General features: G+C 52.3%; 6 protein-coding genes across 6 annotated transcripts in view; 3 read left to right on the top strand and 3 right to left on the bottom strand.

Annotated features, from left to right (window-relative positions):
- ENH_00059270 (hypothetical protein) overlaps window positions 1-505 on the bottom strand; it is a gene marked incomplete at both ends in the record, with an annotated part of 2,496 nt that extends 1,991 nt beyond the window's left edge. The window contains one exon of the mRNA XM_013581875.1: window positions 1-505. This exon is cut by the window's left edge and continues 80 nt beyond it. Coding sequence (XP_013437329.1) covers window positions 1-505 — 505 coding nt within the window.
- Window positions 506-991: 486 nt separating this feature from the next.
- Window positions 992-2,396, top strand: ENH_00059260 (hypothetical protein; the record flags this gene model as incomplete). Its single annotated transcript, XM_013581874.1, has 3 exons — window positions 992-1,003; window positions 1,478-1,747; window positions 2,022-2,396. The coding sequence occupies 3 exons, from the start codon at window positions 992-994 to the stop codon at window positions 2,394-2,396; spliced, it is 657 nt and encodes a 218-aa protein (XP_013437328.1).
- Window positions 2,397-4,359: 1,963 nt separating this feature from the next.
- On the bottom strand, window positions 4,360-5,942 carry ENH_00059250 (Bax inhibitor 1, related; the record flags this gene model as incomplete). The annotated part of the gene is made up of 4 exons (XM_013581873.1): window positions 4,360-4,537; window positions 4,749-4,883; window positions 5,082-5,263; window positions 5,685-5,942. 4 exons carry the CDS (start codon window positions 5,940-5,942, stop codon window positions 4,360-4,362), a joined length of 753 nt encoding a protein of 250 aa, XP_013437327.1.
- Window positions 5,943-6,037: 95 nt separating this feature from the next.
- ENH_00059240 (hypothetical protein) lies at window positions 6,038-6,454 on the top strand (the record flags this gene model as incomplete). Its single annotated transcript, XM_013581872.1, has 1 exon — window positions 6,038-6,454. The coding sequence occupies one exon, from the start codon at window positions 6,038-6,040 to the stop codon at window positions 6,452-6,454; it is 417 nt and encodes a 138-aa protein (XP_013437326.1).
- A 6,342-nt stretch (window positions 6,455-12,796) lies between these two features.
- ENH_00059230 (hypothetical protein, conserved) lies at window positions 12,797-16,038 on the top strand (the record flags this gene model as incomplete). Its single annotated transcript, XM_013581871.1, has 10 exons — window positions 12,797-12,820; window positions 13,100-13,205; window positions 13,336-13,436; window positions 13,882-13,911; window positions 14,053-14,118; window positions 14,373-14,426; window positions 14,702-14,770; window positions 14,946-15,004; window positions 15,174-15,234; window positions 15,625-16,038. 10 exons carry the CDS (start codon window positions 12,797-12,799, stop codon window positions 16,036-16,038), a joined length of 984 nt encoding a protein of 327 aa, XP_013437325.1.
- An 864-nt stretch (window positions 16,039-16,902) lies between these two features.
- ENH_00059220 (hypothetical protein, conserved) lies at window positions 16,903-18,150 on the bottom strand (the record flags this gene model as incomplete). Its single annotated transcript, XM_013581870.1, has 3 exons — window positions 16,903-17,078; window positions 17,242-17,415; window positions 17,742-18,150. 3 exons carry the CDS (start codon window positions 18,148-18,150, stop codon window positions 16,903-16,905), a joined length of 759 nt encoding a protein of 252 aa, XP_013437324.1.
- Between the last annotated feature and the right edge of the window lie 4,350 nt (window positions 18,151-22,500).

Below are 22,500 nucleotides of genomic sequence, written 5' to 3'. Positions count from 1 at the left end.
CTGCTGCTGCTGCAGCTGCTGCTGCTGCTGCTGCTTCTTCGGGGCCCCCAGGGGCCCCCCGGGGGCCCTCTTTAGATATAAATGCCCGCAGGGCCTCGCGGCCTTGCTGCAGCGTTTCCGCTTCCGGCGCTGCTGCTCCTGCTGCTGCTGCTGCTGCTGCGGGGGGAGCAGCTGCAGCAGCAAACGGTTTGTTCAGGAGGCGCTGCAGCAGTTCAAGGTCCCCAACTGGGCTTGCTGCTGCTGCTGCTGCTGATGGTTTTGCTGCTGCTGCTGCTGCTGCTGCTGGGGAAGCAGCGGCGTCACTGGGGATTGCTGCTCTGGGGGGCGACACAATCACCGCTTCATCGCTGCTGCTGCTGCTGCTGCTGCTGCTGCTGCTGCTGCGCTTTTTATTCTTCTTTTTGGACTTTTGCTTTTTTGTTTTTTTCTTTTTTATTTTCTTCCGATCTTTTCGCTGCAGAGCCGCCGCGTCGGGCGGCAGCTCAACAGCAATTCCCCTTAACATGCTGCTGCTGCTGCTGCTGCTGCTGCTGCTGCTGCTGCTGCATCAGTTGTTGCTGCTGCTGCTGCTGCAGTTGTCGCTGCTATCGCTGTGCCGTTTCCAGTGCCGAAGATGGGGTTGCTGCTGGTGTTCGCGGATTTGCTGCTTCTGCTGCTGCTGCTGCTGTTGCTGTTGTTGCTGCTGTTGCAGCTCCCGTTGCCGCTGCTGTTGCAGCTGCTGTTGCTGCTGCTGCTGTTGCTGCTGCTGCTGTTGCTGCTGCTGCTTGTGTCACTGCTGCAGCTGCTGCTGATACTGTTGGTGGGGCTGCTGAGTACTTGCTGACACTGCTGCTGTTGTAGCAGCTGCTGCTGCTGCAGCTGCTGCTGCTGCTGCTGCTGCTACTTCTGTGGTGTTTCTTCGCGGTCCTGTGGTAGACGATTGACAAGAGTGAAAGCCCGGGGTGATGATCTAGGGTTTAGGGTTTAGGGTTTAGGGTTTAGGCTATAGAGTATGGGTCCTAGGGTTTACGGCTTAGGGTTTAGGGTTTAGCGCTGAGGGTCAGCCGCTTGGGAATTAGGGTTTAGGGACTCGTATGCCAAGAGTAGACAATTAACAATTTGTGCATTAGGGTTTAGGGTTTTTTGCCTAGGGTTTAGGGTTTAGGGTTTGTTTCTTCTAGTGAGCAGCAGCAGCAGCAGCAGTGGGGCCCTCCGGGGGCCCGCTAGGCGCCGCATGCACTAAAAGCAGCAGCAGCAGCAGCACTTGCTGCTTCTGTTTCTGCTGCTGCTGCAGGTTTTGCTGCTTAAATTGTCAACGGGCCGGCTTGAAGGCCTGGCTAGAAGTTTGAACCCTAAACCCTAAACCCTAAACCCTAAACCCTAGGAACGGAGGGCGACGGCGGCGGCTGCAGCTCAAGCGCCTCGCTCGGTGTATTTTGTTTTTCTTTTGTTATTTATTTATTTTGTTTTTTTCTTTGTCCTTTTTATCTGGTTGCAGCTGCTAAAGCCGGCTGCACTGCAGCAGCAGCAGCAGCAGCAGCAGCGGCAGCAGCAGCAGCAACAGCAGCGGCAGCAGCAGCTACAGCAGCTACAGCAGAGACCGCAGCTGCAGCGCGAAAGGAACTACTGGTGGTACACAGCAGAAAGAGCCGCAGCAGAAACCGCAAGAGCAGCAGCAGCAGCAGCACAAGCAGTAGTGGCAGTGGCAGCAGCAGCAGCAGCAGCAGCAGTGGTAGTGGCAGCAGCAGCAGCAGCAGCAGCATCAGCAGTAGCGCCAGTGGCAGCAGCAGCAGCAGTGCCGGCAGCCGCGAGCCCCCCTGGGGGTTGGGGGCCGCAGCTGATGCGCTCTTAATTAGAGTGTTGCTGCAGCTGCAGCAATGACAGCAGCAACCGCAGCAGCAGCAGCAGCAACAGCAGCAGCAGCAGCAGCAGCAGATCCAGCAGGAATGGGCGAGTTGGAGGCATCTCGTTGCGACGGCGGCGCGGGCCCGCCGCCCGCAGGCCACTGCTGCTGCCGGTGCTGCTGCTGCTGCTGCTCGCAGTCGGCAGCAGCAGCAGAGAGCAGCAGCAGCAGCAGCAGCAGCGAGGACATAGCAGCAGCAGAAGGCCCCGAGCTGCTGCCTGCTGCTGCGCGGCTTGCTGCTGGGGGCCTCGCGCTGCGGCGCATGCAAAGCTTCAGCAGAGACCCCGGGCTGCTCGTTGCTGCTGGAGTCTTCGTGCTGCTGCTGTCTGTGGGGACTTTCGTGTTTGCTGCTGCAGTGCTGCTGCAGCAGCAGCTGCTGCCGCTCGTGGGGCTCAGCAGCGCCCCCATCGGCAAAGAAATTTACTTCTCTTGTCTTCCTCTTTGTTCTTTAGTCACTCTCACCTTTTGGGTTTACTGGCAGTGGCTCGCCCTCAAGTACTTCCGACACTCCTAGCTGCTGCTGCTGCTGCTGCTGCTGCTGCTGCTGCTGCTGCTGTTGCTGCTGCTGCTGCTGCTGCTGGTGTGGCGGCGGCTGCGGCGGCGGCAGCAGCGGCGCGCAGCAGCAGCTGCGGCAGCAGTGCGCCTGCGCCTGTTAATATATTATTTATTTTATTTATTTATTTATTTATTTATTTATTTATTTATTTATTTATTTATTTATTTATTTATTTATTTATTGGGTCTCGAAGACTTACTTATTTCTTCACCTCAAAAGGGGCCGAAGAGAAACTCCACAGATTCGCTCTTGTCATCCAAAGGGCTGCTCCCCCCTGGAAATTTTCTAGGGTTTAGGGTTTACGCGGCCTAGGGTTTAGGGTTTACGCGGCCTAGGGTTTAGGGTTTACGCAGTCTAGGGTTTAGGCTTTAGGAGGTCTAGGTTTCAGGTTTTAGCCAGCCTAGGGTTTAGGCTTAGACGGTCTAGGGTTTAGGGTTTATGTGGCCTAGGGTTTAGGGTTTACGCGTCTAGGGTTTAGGGTTTACGCGTCTAAGGTTTAGGGTTTACGCGGTCTAGGGTTTAGGGTTTACGCGGTTTAGGGTTTAGGGTTTACGCTGCTGAGGGTTTAGGGTTTGTCAACGGTTTGCGGTCTGATATGTTCTAAAGTCCTGGAAGTTTGGGTTGCAGCCGACCGTTTTAGGGTTTAGGGTTTTGGCCGCCTAGGGTTTAGGGTTTGTCTAGGGTTTAGGGCCAGCATTTGGAGCAGCTTAGGGTTTAGGGTTTACGCATCTCGGGGCCACAGCATCGGCGATCTACGGCTTAGGGTTTACGTAGTATAGGGCCTAGGGTTTAGGCAGTCTAGGGTTTAGGGTTTAGGCAGTCTAGGGTTTAGGGTTTAGGATGTCTAGGGTTTAGGCGGTCTAGGGTTTGCGTTCAGGAGGGTCAAGGGTTTCGGCGGCCTAGGGTTTGTGCAGCTGAGAGTTTTAGGGTTTAGGCTCCGGGGGCTTAAGGGTTTGGAAGAGCAAAGCGAGGAGCAAAACAAAACCCTCCTGTAACCGACTGCAGCCCCAAGTCTCGAACCCTCTTTAAACCCTTCTTTAGGGTTTACACTTTGCGCCGCGTCCTGCAGATCCCAGACCCTCTACCCGCCCTCCTTGGCCTGCGCCAAACCCTAAACCCTAAACCCTTCACCAAACCCTAGAAGCGAAACTGCCTACAAACAAGTTAAAGCCTTCGAATCCTGCCTAAAAGTTGGAAAAAAAATGAGCTTTGCAGTGTACGTACACCCCAACAGGCCCACCGCACCGGGGTGTACGTACACCTCACGAGGTGTACGTACACCCGGTGAGGTGTATGTACACCCCTGAGGTGTACGTACACCCGGTGAGCTGTGTTTACAAATCGCGAGGTGTCTGTACACCTCCGAGGTGTACTGACACCTCGTGAGCTGCCTGTACACCTCGTGAGCTGTCTGTACACCTCGCGAGGTGTCTGTACACCTCAGCTTCCGGGCGCAGTCGAACACTCTTGGGGTGTACGTACACCCCGCGGGCCGGCTGGCTGTGCGCCAGGCGCTGCGCCTCCTTTTGGGGTGTACGTACACCTCACGGGTGGCGCCACGGGCGCCAACTGTGGGGTCCACTTTCATTTAATTCTTTCTGCTACTTTGTGTTCTGGCCAGCCCCAGGGGTTTAAAGTCCGGCCGAGGGTTTGGGGCCTCTGAGGGTTTCACTTAGGGTTTCCCGCCCTGGCTACCCCGCCCTGGCTAGGGTTTAGGGTTTACCAGGGTTTGCGCCGCCCGGGCGGCCCCGGCTCGGGCCCTAGGGTTTAGGGTTTGCGAGGGTTTAGGGTTTGCGAGCCCTGGGGGCCCCAGGGGCCCCCGGGGCTCGCAAACCCTAAACCCTAAGGGCCCCCGGGGGCCCCAGGGGGCCCCCGGGGGCCCCCGGGGCCCCCCGGGCCTGGGGTTTGGGCTGTGGGGCCCTCAGCGTCTTTCTTCTCTTTTTCTTCGGTTTGTTTCTTCTTGTCTTTCCGACAAAATTGCAACAAGTCTCAAAAAGATGGAAATGAAATTAATGTAAAACTGAACAGCCTGCAGCAAATAGTCCCGGTTGCCCGCGTCGAACTGGGCCACAGCCAGCTGCGTGTCGTAAACCACGAACCTGCGCGCAAACCCCAAACCCTAAACCCTAAACCCTAAACCCTAAACCCTAGGCCCTGCGCCGGGGAGAAGCCCCCGGTGCGGGGTCCGCAGCGGCGCTGCGCCGCGACGAGCTTGACCAGAAGAAATGGACTTCGCCAGGGTTTAGGGTTTGGCGTGTTTCGCAGGCCTTGAGTCTAGGGTTTAGGGTTTAGGGTTTAGGGTTTGCGGACCCCAGGTACATGAAAAGTCCCCCCCACAGCAGCACGTCGTTCAGCAGCTGCAGCCGCAAGAAAATATTCGCCAGAGAGGCCAAAGACAAGTAAGTGATGGCAGACCCCAAAATGGAGCCTAGGTACAAGTAGGACCTGCAGCACACCAAACCCTAAACCCTAAACCCTAAACCCTAAACCCCAAACCCTAGGCAAGCCTCGGCCCCGCCCCCGCGCGCTTCTTCCCAACTGCGGCCGCAGGGCGAGGCGCAGCAGCGCCCCGCGGCCACGCCCCAAACCCCGAACCCCAAACCCTAAACCCTAAACCCTAAACCCTAAACCCTAAACCCTCACCGCTGCTTGGCGACAAGCGCAGCAGCAGACAAGCAGCAGAAGATGGCCACGGAAGCCAGAAAGGCCGCAGGCACCACTTGGGGCCCCACATAAAAATGAACTGCTGCTAAATAGCTGCCAGCTAGCATGCCATTAAGAAAGCCAAAACCCCCGAAGTACAGCGCCCGCTCCCCAGTCAGCATCTGCGCACAAAACAATTAATTAATTAATTAATTAATTAATTAATTAATTAATTAATTTAATTAATTAATTAAATTAATTAATTAATTAATTTGTTTATTTGTTTGCTTATTTGGGGCACTGGACAGAAACGGAGAGCCAGCAGCCGGGGAGCCGTGAGCCACAAAACGCTGAAACCACCAAACCCTAAACCCTAAACCCTAAACCCTCGGCAGCAGCAGCGGAAGCAGCACAAGCAGCAGCAGAAGCTGCAGCACGAACTGCAGCAGGAGCTGCAGCAGCAGCTGCAAATTCCACCAGAGAGCAGCAGACACAACAAAGAAACGCCGAAAAGCAGCAAACCGCAGCAGCAGCAGCAGCAAACCGCAGCAGCAGCAGCAGCAGCAGCAGCAAACCGCAGCAGCAGCAGCAGCAGCAGCAAACCTTGGACTCCGCGTGGGCCTTCTGGGAGGAGAAGCTGAGGGCGAGGACGCAGGCGAGGGAAAGGAGAAGCGCGAGGAAGTTGGGGAGGGCGAAGAAGTTGAGGTGTACGTACACCCCGAGGGCCGTGGCCAACACGTTGGAAGTCAAGGCCGCGTAAATCTTCGCCAAATGTTTTTTTTGCAAATTCGAAAGTGGAGAGAAGTCCAGCAGCGAGCGCGCGGGCACTGCCGCAGCCCCCAACACCCCAAACGCCTCCATCTTGCTGCGCGCCGGGCTGCAGCAGCAGCAGCAGCAGCAGCAGCAGCAGCAGCAGCAGCAGCAGCAGCAGCAGCGCAGCAGCAGATTTCGGAAAGATGGAGAATTGCTCAACGGGAACTATTCAACTGGTCGGAGACACTTTAGCGGCAAAACTGCGCTTTCACGAGACTGCTGTCCATACACTGCAAACAGCCAGCAGCAGCAGCAACACGGGAGCAGCAGCAGCAGCAACACGGGAGCAGAAGCAGCAGCAGCACCACGGGAGCAGCAGCAGCAGCACCACGGGAGCAGCAGCAGCAGCACCACGGGAGCAGCAGGAACACCACGGGAGCAGCAGCAGCACCACGGGAGCAGCAGCAGCAGTTCGCGCCAGGAAACGCAAAGAAAAAGCCAAAAGGAAGCAAAAAGCTGCGCGCATGCGCCGCTGCTGCAGCAGCAAAGCCAGCAGGCAGCAAGCGCCGCTGTCTCGCGCTCTGCTGCGCTCTCAGCCGAATTTGGCGGTCAAAAAGTAAAAACAATTTCGAGAAACGCCGAGACGGAGGCAGCAGCAAAGCAATTCGCGAAGAAACGAACTGAACGCGGAATGCAAACTGCGCACGAGCAAGGAAGGCTTCCAGCGCCTCCGCGCCTCGCCACCAAGACTAAAAGGGAAAATAAACAAGAAAATATAATTAAAGTGAGAAGTGACGCGAAATAGTCCGGCAAAATGCACAGAATTGCGAGTGTGAGGAACTGCGAAAGAAGCGGCAGCTTCAGGTGTATAGACAGCTCCGAACGCGTACCGATGCACTTGCAGAAAAGAAAATCTTGGGCGTGTTTAAGCCGTCCAGTTGCATTACTTTTCGAAACTTTCAATTTAATTCGATTGGCCTTGCTGAAGCAGCACACCCGAAGCGGATCTTCTGCGAGCCGCAGCAGCAGCAGCAGCAGTGCACTGAACGGCTGTTGGCTGCGGCTGCTGCTGCTGCATAGTTTTCGTGTACCTCGTTTCTTCTAATCCTTCTTTCTTTAAACATTAAAAACGCGAAAACCCTCGCTGAAAAAAGGCTTTTATTCCTGCGGATCTCTTCCCACGCTCACCATCACATGCAGCACCAGCGAAAGGCTTTCCAAATATTAAAAAGCTATTCTTCTAAAAGGACAGCGCTGCTAATTAGAGGCCCCTTCGCTGCTGCTGCAGCTTGCAGACGAAGCCCTTCTTGCTTCTTTGCCGTGCTGCTGCGCCTTCCCCATTCGCATCTGGGGTGTACGTACACCTGGAGTACACTCTCCAGTCTGTCCTCGACAGCCCTTTCGCGCCGCCTAAGGGCCTTGTCAAAAGTTTCTGAAATAACTTCTGCTGCTGGGCTGCTGCATGCCTAGCAGCAGCGCAGTGCATTGTCTGTACACAGTCTAGGCTAGCTCTCTTGTGTGCGCGCACCTCTGCAGCACGCGTGCAGGTAGGGAAGCTGCAGCAGCAACGCAGGTGCTGCTGCAGCAGCAACACAGGTGCCGCTGTAGCAGCAACGCAGGTGCTGCTGCAGCAGCAACACAGGTGCCGCTGCAGCAGCAACACAGATGCTGCTGCAGCAGCAACACGGGTGTTGCGGCTTAGCTTTCTGTGCTGCAGCCGCTTCCGCGTTGCTGCTGCAGCAGACAAAGCTAACGGGTTTGCTGCCGCTGCGTGTAGCCCCCTAGTGCAGCGCAGCACAGCTTACAAAGCTTGGGCCACGCCAGCAAACAGGCAGCAGCTACAAAGAGGAATTTAAAGGAATTACCGATTTGAATTTAGCTGCTGCCTTCACGATTCTACACATTGACTCAAATGTGGCCCACTGGCCGTGTCCCCTGCAGCCGGGCTGGGGCAGCAATCGCTGCTGCTGCTGCTGCTGCTGCTGATTCTGCTGTTGCTGCTGTTCTCACTCCTCGTCCTCTTTCTACTGCTCTTTCTTGTGCCCCTTCCGCTGCTGCTTCTGCTGCCTTGCTGCTGCCTTGCTGCCCTGCGGTGGCATTTCTGCTGCAGGCTTGTTGCTGCCTTGCTGCTGACGCGTTGCTGCTGCTGCTACTTCGCTGCTTCTGCCTTGCTGCTGCGTTTTCCCCTTATCGTGGCCTCCAGGTACAGCAGCAAGCATTTAAAAGATATATTTTTTAGTTTTTGCTGGTGTTCTTTGGTGCTGGAAAAGTGTGTAACAAGTCTGGCGAGTAAATGTAAATCCAAATATGAATATGGATCTGAATCAAAGTCTACATATTTTTAATGTCCACAACATGCATATATTAGTAATCCGTGTATATTATGCATTCACACTAGTATAAGTGCAAACAAATTAATGAAAAATGCAAATTTTTCTGCCCACTAGCAGCATACATCTAAACGCAGAGGATGGGCATTAAGGCCCTCTATATACGAATAAAATGAGATGACTAATTTTGTTTGTAATATGCTTTATAAGCGAGTGCATTAAGCTTTATATGTAGAAAGTTCTAGCAGGCAGCAAATTCCGCCTCGGCGGAGCTCAAAGGAACTCAACTTCAAAAGGACTCCTCTGGAGTGCCACTTTTGCTGTAGCAGCAGCAACAGCTGCTGCTGCTGCTGACTGGGCTAAGGCGGCCGCTGACTCTGCTGCAGTTGCTGCTGTTGCTGACACAGCTGCTGTTGCTGCTGCTGTTGGGTGTACTGCTGCCGCTGCTGGCTCCGGAGTTTGCACAGCGCGAGCATGCAGTGAGTGGGGCTTTGGGGCTTTCCTGTTGAGGCCGTGTGCCAGATTCCCGTCTCGACACAGCGTCTACTTCCCTTCCTGATCCCGCTTCTGCTGCTCTTCAGCGCCGCAGCAGCAGCAGCAGCCGCAGCTGCCGCCAGTTGATGAGCCTTCCCTTGCCAGCGGCTGCGCGGGCCCTTAAGCCGGGGCCCACAAAAGGAGGCCGCAAAAAGAGGGCCTTTCACAGAACCTATGAGCTCCAGCACCTGGGAGAAGACTCTTAATTTAAAAAACAAATACCTCTGGGGGCACGGTGAGGCCTCCTGCTGCCTTCTAGGGGCCCCCTAGGGAATTCTTGGGGGACTCCCAGGGGCCCTAGAGCCCCTAGGAGGCCGGCACCCTAGGGCCCCCTGCAGGCATCCTGGAGACCCCCTGGCGGCCTCGTGGGGTCCTCCTGGGGCCCTCCTGGGGGCGTCTTAGCGGACTCCTGGGGGTCCCTTGGGGGACACCTGGGATTCGTTGGGATCCTCCTCAGGGCCCCCTGGGGGTTTCCTGGGGGCCTCCTGGGGGCTTCATGGGGCCCCCTGGCAGTCCCGGGGCCCGTTGTGACTGCGGCGCCGGATCTGCATGCAACAGAGCTGGCGCTTTTCTGCCAGAGTGGGGCCTAGGGGCGCTTAAGGGAGAACAGCCCAGAGCTCGCGGGGGCTTAAAAAATTCTTCTGAAGGTCTTAAAGAGAAGTATCCGCTGCAGGTAAAGACGCCTGCAGGGCCCTTGCTGTGCGCTGAGGCGCAGCTGGGCTGCCGGTAAGGTTGCTGCACGTGCTACAGCAGCTGCAGCAGCTGCACCAGCTGCAGCATCGCTCCCGGGGTCGTCGGGTTGCAGCAGCAGTACTGCGCCATGGGTCCCAGGAAGCAGCAGCAAAGGTTGGTCTTGCTGTGTTGCTGATTTATGGCTTTCTTTGATACTAATCAAGGTAAACAGCTCTAGGGTCGTTGGGGCTGAGCACCACTAAAGAAAACAATATTTTCCTGCAGCAAGGACCCCCAAGACTGGAGACACTTGATGGCTAGGCCGCCGAGGGCGTGGGGAGGCTAGAGGGCCATTTAGCTGCCTGTGGGGCCAGTGGGGAACAAATAGGTGGCAAAAAAGAGACCCACAGGCCGCAAAAGAGGAAGCAAATGATGACACAAACAAATAAAGAAAACAAATGCAGAGAGGGGGGAGAGCTAGAGAGGAACTAAGGGTGAAAATGACAGACAAATGGAGAGATATGGCAGAAGAGTGACAAACTCAACAAGCAGCCTGCCGCACCGGTACACGTGGCGCTGCGGTAGTGCTGCTGCAGCGTTGCTGCAGTGCGGCTGCAGCGCTGCTGCAGCGCTGCAGCCTAACCTGCCTCCCGGGTGCAAGAGGGTGCTGGAAGTTGCTTCTTGGGAGCCCAAGAGGCCCTCACAGAGGCCTTTAAGGGGTCAGTTTCGCTTTGGGTTTTGCTGCTGAGTCTTGAGCTCCAGACATGCTTAAGGCTTGTTGCTGGACATTCAGCTTGCCTAAAAGCCATTTGGCGCCTCTTTGCATGTGTTTTTTCACTTTGCTTGTGTCTTTCCCCCCAGAAAAATGCCCTCGTGTTCCCGCTTTTTGGCGATTAAGCCACCGCAAATAAAGCAGACTGATTTGTATGCAAGCGTGCTTTCAAATAAAAGAAGCATGTGCTTCAATGGGGAGAAGAGCACGCATTTCGCAGTGGTTTTAACCCCTGTTACTTCTAGTCCCCTCCCAGCCAGAAGTTCTAACCAGTTCTCAAGACACTCACAAAGTCCTCAAGGCACTTGCAAAAGATGAGTTCTGCTGGCTTCAAATTTACTGGCAGCAAAGCGCCTGAAGGATTCCAGCCAGGCCAGTGGCTGAAGGGGGTCGGCTCGGCTGCAGTAGCAGCAGCAAACAGGAGTTTTCTGTGGTTCCTCTCCGGGCTCTGGGCCTTTAGCCAAAGCTCCCTTCATAGTATATGCCAATATATCAGTTTTCGCCTCACTCTGCATTATTTACAACATATATATCGTCGCTCTTGCCTCTGAGAATGCATGATATGGTCAATGTTTGTTTCAACTTTCACCTTATTCAAAAATAGGCGTTTGTTGTTGCCTACCATTATAAACTCTGTGGTTGGCGCTATACGTGTGTTTCAAACAGCCTGCTGTTTGCTGCTGCTTCCTCGATCCCTTTCCATTGCTTCTCGTTGCCTCCTGAGCGCATGCACGCGCTTCTGTTCACTTTTTGCAGCGGCAACACCAGCAGCAGCAACGTGTTGCTGCCGCTGATGAGACGCTCTGTGCCGACCCTGGCGGGGGAGCCCTACCTAGGCAGCACTTCTAGGGGCGCTGCAGATCTCCCTGGAGCCATAAAAGTAGACATTTTGGCCTCTCAACGCCTTCGTTTGTGCTTTATATGAGTACTTTACTCAGTTGTCAGGTGCAAACACTGCAGACTGCACGCGAGCGGCGGTGACCCCTCATAGCATCAAAGTTACCAGAAAAGGCTGTTTGCCTTCGCGAAAGAAGGCTTAAGCTTTGCCTGGCTGCCTACTTTTCTAAGGTGCCGCATGCGCATACGTTGTGCTGTAAACCTGCGCTCTAGCAGACTTCTCGGCAGTTGGCGCGCCTCTGGTGATAAGGGAAGTGTGAATTGAACGAAATTGTGCTGATCCGCATGCGGCTGCCTATTTCAAAGAATATTTTTCGAATATTCATGGTTTGTGCCTCAAGATCCAGTATGTAACACTTCAACAGTGCACGCTGATGCCCTGTGTTCCGGAAAGGAGGCGTCTGAAGAGGGTATTAAGAGCCACTCCTTTGCCGTTTTGCGGATAAAAGAGGGGTCTCGCGTTATTCTAACATATTATACCGTTTATTCTATTTTAACATATTATGTCGTCAATGCGATTTGCCTGCACAGCGCATGTGCTTGTTGTTCGTCCGCTTAATAGGAAGTCAGTTAGAGCGTAGGCAATTCAGTGGAGCCGGCGTAGAGAGCGGGCGAAATGGAACAGTCTTTACGTTTCCCCCTTGCCAATCTTATATGGCTATTCGTAAAAAAAGAAGGTAAAACATTCAACTTTCTGACAACAGAAATTAAGAATAACCTCCGAATGCCCGAGCAGTGAACTTTGCTGTAAGCCCAGCGGCCCCTGGCTTCGTGCAAGTCCACAACAGGCGATGCATGGCCCATCCCCTTATGAGGAAAGCAGCCCATACGTTTCTACATACACAGGCCTAACAATAGTCATCTCTGATACTAGCTGAAACGCCTGCAGCTCTTGGTCTTGGCAGACGAACGCCTTCTTTCATTGTTTCCCCTCGCAGCCTCACTGCAACTTGACTCTTCCTGTTTCAGCAGAAACTTATTTGATCCCCAGCTCTAAGGCCCAGGCTATCCAAAACAGATGATGTGCAGCAGAGTGCAGTACCCATGCTTCGTCAAAGGTCTTAATCACTTCCTCTCTAGGCGGAGTCCATCGCGAACGTGAAATACGGCCCGGCCTATTGAAACAGGCGCTCCTTTGGATCGCATGGCTGTTCGTTGTGTAAATTCTTGCTTTATTTCTCTTTTAAAAAGGAAAAGTATGGCAAACATTAGTTAATTTGCCGCAAGGGGCAAAAGTACGTTGAATGATGACCAGAAAGTGTTCAGTGCTTGCAGAGTGCTGCGCTCGTCTCGCACCAAGAAAGCCGAAAGGGCGTTGACTGGCGGCAATAGTAAAGTTACTGGATATTAACAAATTCATTAGTTATATTGTGAAGCAGATGAGGCTTCTATGTAGCTTCCAGACAGAGCGGAAGCCTTCGTTTCCTCCTGCATGCGATCGGGATCTTGCATCACTGCCACCGACTCGGGGCACAGCTCAACTGCTGCGGCTTCTTTCGGTCCTTCTGTGATTTCTGAAGCTTGCTTCTATTGATATTCTCTTCAAACTTCGTCTTTTGTGCTCATTCATTCGATAGAAACGCTGATGCGAAACAGTATTGCAGACAAGCGGGCGCCTCCCTTCCCCTGCAGCCACTGCCTGCGCCGATTGGCGAAAGGAGCCACATCTTATTGAAGAGCCGCAGCACACCCTGCTGTGCTCCTCTCTATACAAATTTCAGGGGACAATAGGCTTCTTTACACACCCAACTGCTAGCATGTTTGAGTTTCTGAGCAGACTGGTGGGTCTGCTGCTGCTGCTGCAGCTGCTGCAACTGACAGTCCACAGAGGATGTAGTTCTCAGTGATGGCTTTGCGCTTGTCTCACTTACTTCTGCCTCTTTCCACCCGAGGCGACTGAGCTCCGATGCCTCCACAGTGGCTCCAGCACACACCATTCCTGCAGCGGCAAGCGGCTGGCTTTATTGCATGGACGCAGACAGCAAAGCCAGCGCAGCAGCTTAATTTTGCAGCAGATATGACCCTCAAGGCCCCAAAATGTGTGCATTTCTCTCTCGCAGTGCTCCAAGCACAAGAACGCTCCCCTAGAGACGGAGCTGCGCCGGCAGCGGAAGGCCCTCAAGGCGATTGACAAGTTTGTCCACAGCCTTCAGAAGAGTTTAAAATGTACGCCTCCGAGGTCCACTGGTCACGTTCTGGTCACTTAAGCAGTCAAATTCGTCCTCTGGCGCTGTCCGTTTCGTAATCCGTGCAACGGGATCCACTGTGTTCCGTCGCCGCTGATGTTTCCGTGCAGATTGGGAAAGAAGTGGCAAGTCTTTGCGAGTTAGCATCAACGGATACTTTTACGACAAGCCCGTTTACAAGCGTCCAGTGGAGGAGATCGGCGCAGCCCTGGTGAGGCACTTTGCACGGAAAAACGCGCATTCCGCAGTAGTGCGAATTCATATTTGGGTGTTTGAGCTCGTCCATTTCCACTTAGATATTCCTAACTCAGCAGTAGAAGGAACTATGCAAATGCGAAACGCAAACACTAGCATTCACAGAGAATATGCCAACAAGATGCGGCGGGAACGCTAGTGGAACACGTGCAGTCTATGAAGTGGAAGTTCTTGAAAGACTAGCTTTCCTGTCGCATATAAAGAAAGTTGTTACGGAACACGTGCAGTCTATGAAATGGAAGTTCTTGGAGGACTAGCGTTCCTGTCGCATCTTGTTGGCATATTCTCTGTGAATGGTAGTGTTTGTGTTTCGCATTTGCATAGTTCCATCGAGTTCTGTGGCAAAATAATTGCGAATTGATTCATTTTCCTTTTAATTTCGTCTTTTTTGATCTGTGCAGGACTCGTTCAAGACAATATCCTCCTCGGTGGTGAGTCCACTTCCCAGCGCGTGGTTGTACTTTTGGGGTTTTCCTGCAAATTCTTCTCACTTTGCCCTTAGTTTTACAGATTAGATGTTTATATTTTGGGCGAATCGGAGCTTGCGAGGCTTGTGTTCGGGTGATGTACAGAAACCACAAGTGGATCTTATCAAGGAGGCGAATGTAGCCGCGGCGAAGTCAATCGCGAAGGTTGAAGTAAGGGTTCCCACATGCAATTAAACTTAGCTTTTGTGGCTCCGTTGGGCTGCATGACTTGCAAGCTGTTCCGAGTGGAAATAAAGGCGTGAACCAGCTTAAAGTTCTTTGAAAGACCAACCACTGCTCGGTCAGGTGCTAGCAGCAGAGTAGGCTTGCGCTCTAGCCACCTTATTTTCGGAGCCTCCACTGCGCGGCATTCACATAAGGCGCTTATTGCACTGTGCCTTCTTTTTCTGGTTGTCGCGTTACAGAAGGCCAGCAAACGAAAGAAGGATGCGGAGAAGAAGTTACTGCGGAAGGAGGCGGTGAGCAGGAGGGCCTCCCTAGTGCATTCAGGTCCACGAATAGAGCGACGCATTTAGCTTTGCATCAACAGAACTATGCGGAAAAAAGTAAAGAATCCAGCATCTTGGGAACAAAGCCATCACAGTAAATGGACGGGGATTATAGGCTCCGGCGCTCACACAGTGCTTTCAAATGTGCCGTTGACATCCCAAGCCGTTCTCCGCAGCGTAACGCCAAAGTGTGAATATCTGTATTTATTTGTGTAGCTGGCTGTGAAGGTTGGCTTGGTTTGCAGGCGCTGAAGAAGCTGCAGCAGAAAGCGGAAACTGGCAAAGACCCGCAAGCTGTGCAGAAAGTCAAGACGGTTCGTCGGTGACGAACTGAGCCTTGCCCTTGTGAATGCGTATTTGAGTTTGTGAATGTACATTGGAGTTTAAAGTGCCACGCACAGTCGGTCTAGACCATAAAAGTCCTTAGAAGGAAGAAACAAGACAAGAATAACAGCTGCTCGCGCCACCTGTTGCCGCCTCTGCGAGCAGGCGGAAGATGAGGTTCAAATTGCACGGAATCGCCTGCAAACGGCAGAAGCCGAGCTTGTGTAGGCGCCCACCCAATTCTGTTTGCCCAGAGGAGCGATTTGGGCGTGGCCTGCTTGATGATCTTTACTCTTACTAGGGCTTCTGCAGTTCTGACTGTCCCATTATAGAAGAAACACTTATTGGATGAAGTCAGGCTCTTTTGCATGCATGCTTTTCTTGTGAACGCAGGAGAGAAATGCAACAGACGATGAACGGAAGTGCGCCAGAGGCCGCAATGCAAGTTGCACGGGTAGGCCATTGCGCGCCAAGAGTTCAGGATCTTGACCTGAACAGGGCTTATGCTGCATGTCCTCTTTGCTGCCCTTTGCTGCTGCTGCTACTGGTGCTGCTGCTGCAGTTTTCGTCCATAGAGCTCACTTAGCAAGATATTAGGAGCTGCTCAGCGCTTATGCCTCCGTCCCTTCACTAGCTACTATTAACATCGTTTTCTTTGCTGGTTTCGCGGTCCAGAAAGCATTAGCTTGATCTGTAATATTGATGAACTTCTTAATTTCCAGTGCAGGTTATTTTGTGTCCAATACAAAGGCTGTTTTTGTTTTACCAAGTAATTTCAAGTGCATGGTATTGTGTGTCCAGTGCAGAGGTTGCTGCTGTTTGTCTTGTGGCGCCGTTTGTACAGGCTCTGGAAGCCATGATTCTCTTCTTGGTAGGATCGGGCGTTGATGTGGGGTCTGTGCGGGCTTCAATTCGTTTGCTGGAAGAGACACAGTATGTGTCGCCGTTGACGGCGGCTGGCCATCAGCAGCAGCTGCTGCAGCAGCAGCCGTACACGAGCAGCAAGGCGGACATGCAGCAGATGCAGCAGTTCCCCAACAGCCCGCGCAGTACCAGCCCCGCAGAGCCCGTGAAGAGGACAAATTCCCAGTCTTCCCGCCCCCACAGCCCCTCTGACCCTGGCTCTCAGCAGGTAACACCAAGGAAACCCTACCACTCCGGCGACAGCCAGCGCCTGCAGCAAACAGCCTCCAACGGAAACCTTAAAGACTCAGCCAGGCCCCTTGCCTCTCCCACGAATCCATTCGCGTCAGACTAACACACAGCAGATGGCGCTTGGGGCGTTAATGCAAAGCAATGGCGGGGTCCAGAGCCTAGAGGGAATCGTAGGAAGGCTCCTCTTTGCCCGCAGGTGACGTAGGGCCCCATATGTGTGAACGTATGTGTATATTATATGTGTACGTGTACTTGTATATATATAGAGACGGATATTGAGAGCGGATGGGGTTAAGCAGTAATGGTGAGGGGGTTAAGTGCGCTCCAAAAGGACGATCCGCTACAGTAGCAGGTAATAAGAAAATGATGAGACCGCCATCTTCTCTGCTGTTACAGTATTACAATTAAAGCGGTGGCGAGTTAGGGTGACGATGCAGGGAAATGAAGTCGGCGGTGCCGACTCTGCCCTCTTCGGCTATTAATAACTTCCGAACAATTCCTTCAGTTGGAACCGTTTATGCAGTGAAACTTGCAGCAGCAGGCACGCCTGTCGTTGCCGCTGCTGCGTCTGCAGCGGGGCCCCAAAGAGTTCTGCAGACTCTGCCTCTCGCCGCACTGGCCATATAGGGGGCCCTGTGTGCCCCCTGGCCGCGCAGCTTTCTTGCGGCGGTTTGCATGCGGGCTAGGGCCCGCCCAAACAGCAAGTGTATTTCAGGGCCTGTTGCGCTGCACTGGACACTGTTAAAGTCTGTAACAAAGACCCGCTGGCATCCCTGCTTATCGACGTGGAAGAAGAAAGGCACAAACTGCAACACGAGCTGCAACGCCCGTGGGCAACTCGCGGACTGGTGATGAGAATGCCGCCACTTCTGTAACGAAAGCGAGCTGATCCCGCAGTCAGCTGGTGTACACCAACTCTAACTCGAAAAGTAATGGACTTGCAGCGGCGAAAGGCCCGCCAAATGCATCAACCAACTGCCTGGTGAATATGTGGGCTTTCCTCGCCATTCGTTAGCCGGGGCCTACGCGCGGTTGGTCGAAGTCTGATAAGGCGAAACGGAAGGAAAACAGATGAAATAAAACACAAAATGATGTAACGGTAGAATAGGATGCAGCAGCACTTACTTAAAGCTGCTTCTGCAGCTCGACGTGACCAAGCAACAAATACAGGAAGCCCGAGTTCGCAGCCACAGCAACGATGCATGTATACAAATGACAAGTGACCCCGAGCAATAAATGGTATTGCGTTGCTTAGACAACATAGATACATATTGCAGAAGTGCAGATATTTCACAAGTCAGCTCACGTTCTGAAAGCGAAGCCAAGTGCTTGTTGAACTTCTCCATCCGCTGCCGATGTGTCAGCTCCAGCTGCTTCTTGATTCTCTCTGCCTCTCGCGCCTTCCGCGCCAAATAGAAAGCCCTTTCCGCCGGAGTCCAGCGCGGGTTCATCTCGGCTATAAAGGCCTCCAAGTCATCCGCTGCAGCAGCACCAATGCAGCAGCAGCGGCAGCACCATGTGCACATGAGTCTAAACGAATAAAACTTGATGGGGCTAGACATGGGAAATCAGAGAGACGGGGGATTCACTTCACTTTGCGCAAATGGATATAGTGAATTGCAAATGATCTGTGACACGCAGATCAGACGCAAAGACATCCAGAGAGCCAAATGCACAAGCACGGCGGACAATCCCGCAATATCTGCGCATTCTATGAATGCAGAAGAGTCTAAGTGGCTTAAAGAAAAAGGCAAGGAAGCAGCAGCACGAAGTTAATCGGGCCAGAATGACGCAGGGATGCCGCACCCGCGTCTGAGGGTCTGGATGGATCTCTGCTGCGACTGCGGCTGTCTGTCCTTGTTTTCAATCCTTCTTCTCCCTCGTCTTGTGCAGAAGTTTGTGCAGCTGCGGATGCGTCTTCAGGGGGAGCAGCAGCTTCTGATCCGGCGTCTGCTGCTCCTGCTGCTGCACTGTCTTTGGCACTCAGGAGTGCGTCTGCAGGCTTCTTGCCCTCCTGGATGGCTGCTGCTGCAGCAACAGCTTCGGGGTCATTTGCGAGCTCTGGGGGCAGATCAGCTACTGCTGGTCCTGTTTCCTCTTCATTGTTCGCCTTATTTTTCTTCTTTTTCCGGCGTTTCTTCTCGTCAGCCGCCACGGCTTCGCTGTGCCGCTTCAGCCTCAGAGTCCCGCGAACTGCTGTTTCATAGCCCGACATTTGCGCGTTTGGTAAAAGAAGAAAACAACAATGGGAACAACAAAATGACAAACAGATGCCGGCCTAGTCGCAAGAAGACGCCGGTCTGCAGTAGTTCTCTGCTGTGGTAGTTTCAATTCGTTAATTCTTTTTCTTATTATTTACTCAGTCGATATTTCCGGCCATTAGTTGCTCTCCGCGCTTTCTCCATAGCCCAGAAGGAATATCAACATCAGCACCAGGACCCCTGCGATGACAGACCACACCCTGCCCACTTTCCTCTGTCCGAAGTAATTCAAAATGAGGAATATTCTCTAAATTCGAATTTGCATCCCAGAAGTGTGCTACGCATTCACAAACTAGAACGAAAAACTACACAGCGTCGTGACGAGGCCTCAGCCAGTGGCCATCACGCATGTTTAGCTCACCTACTACGTTTGTCGCCAAATAAACCTCGTACTCCATTTTAATTTTTAGGTTGATACAACAATATGAGCTAAAATTACGAGCTGCGAAGGGAGAACGGCAGCGAGAGGAACTGAAACGAAGATAGGAGGTTACACCTTCTCAGCCATTTCCACCAGCCTGCATCATGGGTTCTTTCTTTTACATTGCATTTATTGTTGATAGCCTTATTATGCTGTTCAATCTCTCTAGGCGAACAGTTCTTGCAATTGGGGCTGCAGAATGCATGCAGCCCGCTCACACAGTGTCTCCAGCGTTTGACCAGATCCTTTGGAGGATTCCGTTTTCGCTACAAGCAACCCTCAAAAACTAATGAAGTACAATATTGAGCTTCACATTCACTTCATTGTTGCTCGACCACGAAATTTGCCATTTTCTGCGTTTATGCACTCCTATGTTACACGCTAGTTGTGTTCGGTGGATTTTGCTCTAGCTGGAACTTCCTAATTAAGACTCACAGTAAATGCCTGTTCTTTGCTTCGGGTTTTGATAGCGTCTTGTAAGATGCGAGACATTACAGCTTTTCGTTCTGTGCACTGCCTGTACCGTAGTAAGTATTCCGGCCAGCTGCCAAGAATTTGCACAATTTTAGTAGAGATTACGATAGATTCCTTGGCTTTACATTGTCACGCTGCTGATGACTGAGCGTGATCACGGTTTAGGCTTCCTCAAAGGCGTCCTCGCAAATCGAAGCGGGCTTTTGTATCGCTGGAGATCCTGCCGTCTGCTTTCAATTTGACACTTACATGTTATCTTTCTGAGGAATGACTATCTCTGAAGAGTGACTATGCCACATCTTAGTGGTTCCACCTTTCTAGCACTCGCTTGAGGTCCAAACCTCTCGCTTTTGTGCTCTCGCCTTACTGCCTCCTAGCCTCGCGACACTCTGCTGCCTCTCTTTCCTACTTTCTCTCATTTAGGTCACTCAATATGACCCAAATGGCTGAGAGATAGAACAACAAGAGACTTGTGGGGCCCCAAATGCAACGGAGACAGAGCCAACCCTCTTGCCGATAGACTGAAAAACAGACGAAAAGCCCTTCATATCATGTTGTTTCTTTCCAAAGTCAAACGAAAGACACGTGAGGGACGAGTGGCACAGATCGAACGACGCGCGTGCAGCCCGCACAAACTGAACGACCTACTGCCGCACAGCCGCACTCACTTATTCATTTGGCTTCTTCCAAACATGATACTGTGTGGAGGAGGCTACAATGACCGCCGCAGCTTCCATACGCATGCGCAAATCTGCACATATATATGGTTCAGCCGCCCAAATCATCTTCCTCAACAGACTCACCACCCCAATGTCAACGGCCGCTTGCTCCACACTTAGTCTGCAATGCTGTCCCATCAGCAACACCTGCTTCTCGGTGCTCCCCGCACCTTGCACGAAGCACACAGCGCAGCCGAAAGACACCACCGCCAACAAGAGAAGATGAAGCAAACAATCTCCAACCAGCACGCAAACACCTTGCCAGGCTGTCCCCACCATCCCTCCTCCCAAACTGGGAATAGAGATTGCAACCACAACCTACGCAAAATGTTCTGTCGTGCCGTGCAGATGCCCTGTAGTATAGGAACCTCGACACCAGGTTGAACCAATGGCTATATAGCATCATTTGCTGTTTATTCTAGTTTGAAGTACTTTTGAGGGCACATCAACAGGCTTTAGACATGCTTACTTCCCTCGCTTCTCCTTCACACATCTGCAACGTGGTCGGCGCTTCTTGGTGTGGTGGGCCTTGCCATCTGGCAGCCATGACCATAGCCGCTGTAAGGCAACTTGCAATAATATGATGACTTTCTGTGTCCCATTAGTAGTGTTGTGTCTATTGTGTTCGTGCTCAATCTAGTTTTGCCCCAGCAAATGTTGCTCTTCGATAGCAAGCAAAATGTATAAGTGTTAACGAACTATAAGTTACTGGCCGTCGTGAATTAAGGCTTAAAGAGCCGGTCACTCATTGTCGCCCGTCCCGATAAGCCGCTGCCAAAATCCTATCGCTAATCGGTTCAGATCTATTATGAACAGTCTTCTTATCTCCTTCACATCCGCTGTTCAACTTGATACCCTTGCAGGTGAGAGGAAACAGATTGAAGCCAGTACAATTCAAAACTTGTCATTGGCAAGACTCTTTCCAAAGGTGAACACTAGTGCATGCCTGACGGGCTCTAAATGCAAGTTCTGTCTCAGTAGAGAGTTCCCACGCACCGGGATGATTTCAGGCTTCTTCACATAACAGCTTCTGTAAAGTCCATCCATTCCGTTCGATATGCACTTCCGCGTTAGCGAGCTTTCTCCAAAGGTTTATGAGCCCTTCACAGCACTGCTGATATTTCTGCTAGACTCCTTGCATTCCAACTCGAGTAGAGACCGTAAGAGAGAGATATATGGCCATTAGTTCGGAAGGGCAGCACGAGTGGACAAGGATACCTTTCGGGCCAAAGGGGACAACTCCAGCACCCGATGCATTGATAAGGAGGACTCCCAGGTGGCTACGGTGAAATCGTGTGATTGTATAGCTAGGTAACATCGCTGTGTGTTTGTTTGTGTGTGTGCTTCGACTTGCTTTTGTGTTCTTCTAGAAGAGTGTGTGACTTTGTTTTCGTCTGTTCTTGAAGTCGGCATGCGGCTGCATCCAGCTAAATCCATAAGCTGCCAACAAGAAAATTGGTACAGTGAGTTTGTCACATCTGCAAAGGGAGCTAGGCCTAATCTGACGGTAAAATGGCGGCAATAAGCAAGAATATATCTGTGAAGCAGATCATATTTAAGAGAGTTTATGCTAAAATAGCACATGCAACCATTAAAGAGAAAGTCTGCGGGCTTTGATAGTGAGGATGGCCACGACTGTGGCCTGTTTCTTCCAGCTGCATCTGTTCTTTCATGGGCATATATTTGTGCCTCAGTGTCCAGGCTGCGCAACGCAGTTCCAGTGTCTCTCGCAAACCATACAGCCCTGGTCACTACTGCAGAGCACACTAGGCTTAAACGCCAGAAGAGTAAATCTTTTGCACGGAAATTGTCACTATTAATTAAGTCAACATAGGCGTTCTGAATTACGTGACCTTGAAGGCTATATCTGGTTTATACCGCAGTGCCGAACACTAAGTTTTGCAATTGACATACATGTGGTGTGGAATGACGATGTGAGCTCCCTCGAATCGTCAAGTAACGCCTGGCAAGAGCCGCTCGGAAACATTAAAAAGTCCGTTATGCTATTTCTAGTTAAGCGAGTTCACTTCTTTCTTGCGGAAAATTTTGCTCTCATTATCCGATAACAAGTCTATCTAGCAGTTGTACGCGCCTCTAACAACTGTAACCGTTTTGCTTTTTTCGCATCATGCGCGCATCGCCCAAGTGAAGCCGCCACGCCCCGCAACCCTTAGTTTTGCTTGGCACATGCCCAAGAGCCTGCGGTTTGCTCGAACCGCGGTTTTCGACTTCCTAGTTATATGCCTTTGCTCCCGAGCTGTAAATTATACCTTCCGAGGTAGGCCCTTAATCACATGACTACCGAGGTTCCGCGATCTCGTTGGGCGTGACCTTGAAAGTGGCTGGGCCACTTTCACAATGCCGGAATTGTGAAGAAAACTTTCCTCTCGACTTTCCTGAATCAGGCAGCCGCCTCGAGGCGAGACGACTTGAGAGCGCAAGAAAGGAAATCTTCGACAGCTAATACAGTGCGCAGGCACTACAATGGGGCTTGCTGGTGACATTTAGGGGATAGCTAGCTGGTGGCCTACAAGAGGTTAGCACCCTGTTACACACATAACTTGTTACTAGTGACGAAGTAAAACAATTTATAAGCAAGATAGCATGTGTAGACCAGGAGCGCCTGCGAATACCCTAAGGTTGGAGCTGGCGATGGCGCCGGCACCGGTGCGGGGCGTTGCCTAGAGTCG

The sequence above is a fragment of the Eimeria necatrix genome, genomic scaffold, assembly GCF_000499385.1.
Source record: "Eimeria necatrix Houghton genomic scaffold, Enh_scaff500, whole genome shotgun sequence".
NCBI lineage: Eukaryota > Apicomplexa > Conoidasida > Eucoccidiorida > Eimeriidae > Eimeria > Eimeria necatrix.
Note: the sequence above shows the minus strand (reverse complement) of the source record. Positions and strands in the feature narration are given on the sequence as shown.